Source organism: Pollachius pollachius (genome assembly GCF_949987615.1).
Source record: "Pollachius pollachius genome assembly, chromosome: 1".
NCBI classification, from domain to species: Eukaryota; Metazoa; Chordata; class Actinopteri; order Gadiformes; family Gadidae; genus Pollachius; species Pollachius pollachius.
This window is the reverse complement of record NC_136934.1, coordinates 32,310,334-32,313,958: the sequence shown is the minus strand read 5'-3', so window position 1 is coordinate 32,313,958 and position 3,625 is coordinate 32,310,334. Positions and strand designations below refer to the sequence as shown.

General features: G+C 46.7%; 1 protein-coding gene across 1 annotated transcript; it reads right to left on the bottom strand.

Moving 5' to 3' along the window:
- Window positions 1-2,021: 2,021 nt before the first annotated feature.
- On the bottom strand, window positions 2,022-3,182 carry uts2r3 (urotensin-2 receptor 3; the record flags this gene model as incomplete). Its single annotated transcript, XM_079737266.1, has 1 exon — window positions 2,022-3,182. The coding sequence occupies one exon, from the start codon at window positions 3,180-3,182 to the stop codon at window positions 2,022-2,024; it is 1,161 nt and encodes a 386-aa protein (XP_079593392.1).
- Between the last annotated feature and the right edge of the window lie 443 nt (window positions 3,183-3,625).

The window sequence follows — 3,625 nt, the reverse complement described above, 5'->3', positions numbered from 1 at the left end:
ATGTTGTCCCCTATTAAGTTGGCGTGGATCAATTCCATTGCCTTCAACAACTGCAGTTACAAAGGAAGAAAAAGGGTAATTCTTCCAACATTTATAATTCCTATCGGAAGTATTTGCAAAAATTACAAATTACCAAAATTATTACACTAATCAAATATTTACCGGTTGAGGAAACTTATTTCCTCATGCCTCAGAGATTGGAGGATTCAGTCCAGTAATCAAAAAGACTGGTGTCCAGCATCTCAAAAACAATGCTTTATACTAATTACACTGTGCACAAAGTGCTTTTACCAGCAGACAATGTGGCATGGTTCAAGGCCTTGATTCGTTTTCAGCATTCGTAAGTGGATTCAAAGCCCCAACCTTTGATTTAGTGGACAATGAACAGGGCTCTAACTATGGTGCTATGTTGCGTTTATGTAGCAGACGCCTGGTGGAGGTTATTACCGGTGCTGCCATTGACCTAGCATGTCTAGGCCTGTAGGCTGGGCATTGCAGCATCAATAGCCCTGTGTCTTGATCACCATATCGGGAGTTGTATCTAGGAGCTAAACAATAAAGACACAAGGCATACATCCATGGGCTGCTTAGATGGTGGACATTTTGGGAAGTATCTCAGTAGGTCAGGAGAAGACCTCAGGTATTGTCTAAAATAAATATAAAGAAAGTCTACAATATATGTAGAAAAAATTCACGTGTTTTTTATGTGATGTGTATCATGTGCATCTTGGTCACAGATTCACAGCAAGGACTCAGGACTCATTCAAATACTGTATCAAAATCATGAAATCAGTTTATTGATTATATTAGTCACATCAATTAAAATCTGTTTTCCAACCCTTAAACCCTGTTTCTATTGCACGTTTTAATATATCTGCACCTGCATTGCTATGCAGGTGCTTCATACATATTCTACCCACCCCTCTGCTCTCCCTCACACACAGCCCCACCCCGCCGTCAGTTCCCCAACCCCCCCACCACTCCTCTCGGTCAAACAGCAGTATTCACACCTTAGAGCGGGACAGAGACAGAGAGAACTTGGACATGTACAATCTCTGAAAGAATAGATAGGATAGGCCGAGGTATGGGCAAAGCCAATGAGGGTGGTTTACCATCGTCATATTTTAGCAGAAAAATGTGTATGGCATGGGAAAATTTGGGTTTTAAAGAGAATGCAGAGAATTCATGAGACTAGGACACAAGATGGCCCCAAATATTTTTTATGCACATATATGCATGGGAATGGAAATGATAATTGTAAAAACAATTATAAATCATCTTAATTTGCTTGGCCCTTAACTTAGTAACATAACTAACATACTCAGTTCATTTGATTCTTTGGTAACATTGTAAAAGCTAACAATAATTTGGTTCAGCTGTAGTTTTGTGGTCAGAGGACCCATTGCTGTGTGTTCCCTCCTACCAAACCAATGCCAAACACTTGACAATTAGATATACTGTACAGGAAGCACATTTTTTTTAAAAGCTGTATTATATATTCTGATAAACATTAAGGCCATGCAAAGAAGTGTGTCATGTGTCATAGCAAAATAGGTTTTAAAAGCTAACATGCAGCGATAGCTTTATTATTTAGAGTTGTGTCTTGTGTTTTTGTAATTGTTCAAGGATAGCCTCTGACCCATAATGTGCGGTGTCTCAAAACATTATATTGTCTTCCCCAATGTCAGCCAGAAGCATTGTCATTTTGCTTTGGATGTTTTGTGGCCAAAGAGTGTCAATCGGCCTGACACGAGTTGTAGAATAGATTATCTGAAACAATTAACACATAAAGTTTGTTGAAATATTGAATTCCCCACCAATTGATAATGTTCTTTCGACAGCACCAAATTCCTTGTGTCAAACTACGAACAAACTGCTGTCATTTCCCACCATTCTCCTGTCCTCTTGTGTGTGGGGAAATTCATAGAATTTGAGCGTCAATTATGTACATGTGACAATATACAGTACATATAAATACCAAAGTCCTATAGCAGAACGGGGCTCTACGGGACATACGTATCTTACTGCACAGGACTGCTCTTGCGGCAGAGCTCGTTGGCCGACGTCAGCGTCTGCCGATTGCGTTTCCGTTTTCCCGTCAGCAGGGTGTAGAAAAAGGGATTCACGCAAGAGTTCCCGTAGGTCAGGCCAGTCAGGATCCGGTTGACTGTGACCTGGGTGCCCACCGGTACGGTCCTCAGCATGTCGGGCTGGTAGAGTGGCAGCAGCTGCCAGATCCAGAAGGGCAGGAAGCAGGCCCAGAAGGCCATCACAATGCCCAGGATGAGGAGCAGCACTTTGGGCTTGGGTGCCCTGGGAGGGTAGGCCGTGCTGCCCCCGTTGGCCCAGGCGGGCCGCGTCTGAGACACCCAGTACAGCCGGCCCAGAGTGGCGTACAGCGCCCCGATGGCCAGCCCCGGGCCCAGGATGCTGGTGCAGAAGAGGATGCTGAGATAGGCCTTGGAGCTCTGCTCGTCCCAGGCCGGCACGCAGAGCTGGCCGTCCTGGCTGTCGCCGTCCTCCAGGTGCAGAGTGATCATCATGGGAAGGCTCAGCGCCAGCGCCAGGCCCCAGGCCAGGCCTACGCGCAGCAGGCCTGAGGAGTTGGAGGAGGAGGCGTGGAGGGGGCGCGCCACGGCCCTGTAGCGGTCCAGACTCATGGCCGTCAGGGTGAAGATGGAGGCGTGCATTGTCAGGAGGTCCAGGCTGAGGAGCAGGCGGCAGCCCAGCTCCCCAAATGCCCAGCCGGACGCAAGGCTGTCGTACACGATGAAGGGCGCGGTGAAGAGGTAGAGGAGGTCGGCCAGAGCCAAGCTCAATACCTGGAGGTAGAGGGAGGAGGAAGAGCTGATGGAAGAGGAGACGGGAGAGGAGGAAGGGGAGAGGGAAGGGGAGGGAGCGCTGGCCAGGCAGGACGGGACCGGGAGTCGGTACGGGCAGCAGCATGCTCCTGCTCTGTGCCTCCTCCGGCCTCTCCTGCGTCTGAGGAGCAGTCCCAGGGTGTACAGGTTCCCCGTGATACCCAGCAGGGAGAGGAGCGACAGGAAGGAGCAGAAGAGAGCTGTGGAGGCCAGGCTTGGGGACGGAGAGATGGATGGAGAGGGAGACGGCAGGGAGACGTTGGGGATAAAGGGGAAGGTGTAGGGAAAGGGAGAGGGAGGCATGGAGCCTGGAAGGTCCATGGTTGGGAAATTTTAAAAGGTATTAATTGATTAGGACGTACTGCCTGAAAGGGCTGGAGGCATAAACTATTTAAGTGAATAGGAGGGGTAGGAGGTGGGACCAATTGGAGGAAAAGAGAAAAGGAAGGGTGCGAATAGAGTTGGGTAAAGAAGACAATTATTATTATTTTAAATAGTTTTCATTTCGATCACAGAATTTCACCATGGAAGGCATTTTTTTGATTCATTAGTTGTAGATGCATTTTTTATACATATTTAGGGAAGCATATAGGCCTATTATAATTTTGGGGAAAAGCATTATAAATTATAAATGTGAAACAATACAAGCTTTTTCAGAGTTATTTTATTGCAGAGGAAGAATTGAAAAGTCCAATGCACTTACAGCTGTTAAGGATTATTTGCGGTGGGAAAATGCTACTAACAGGACTTTGTGAAGTTGAACC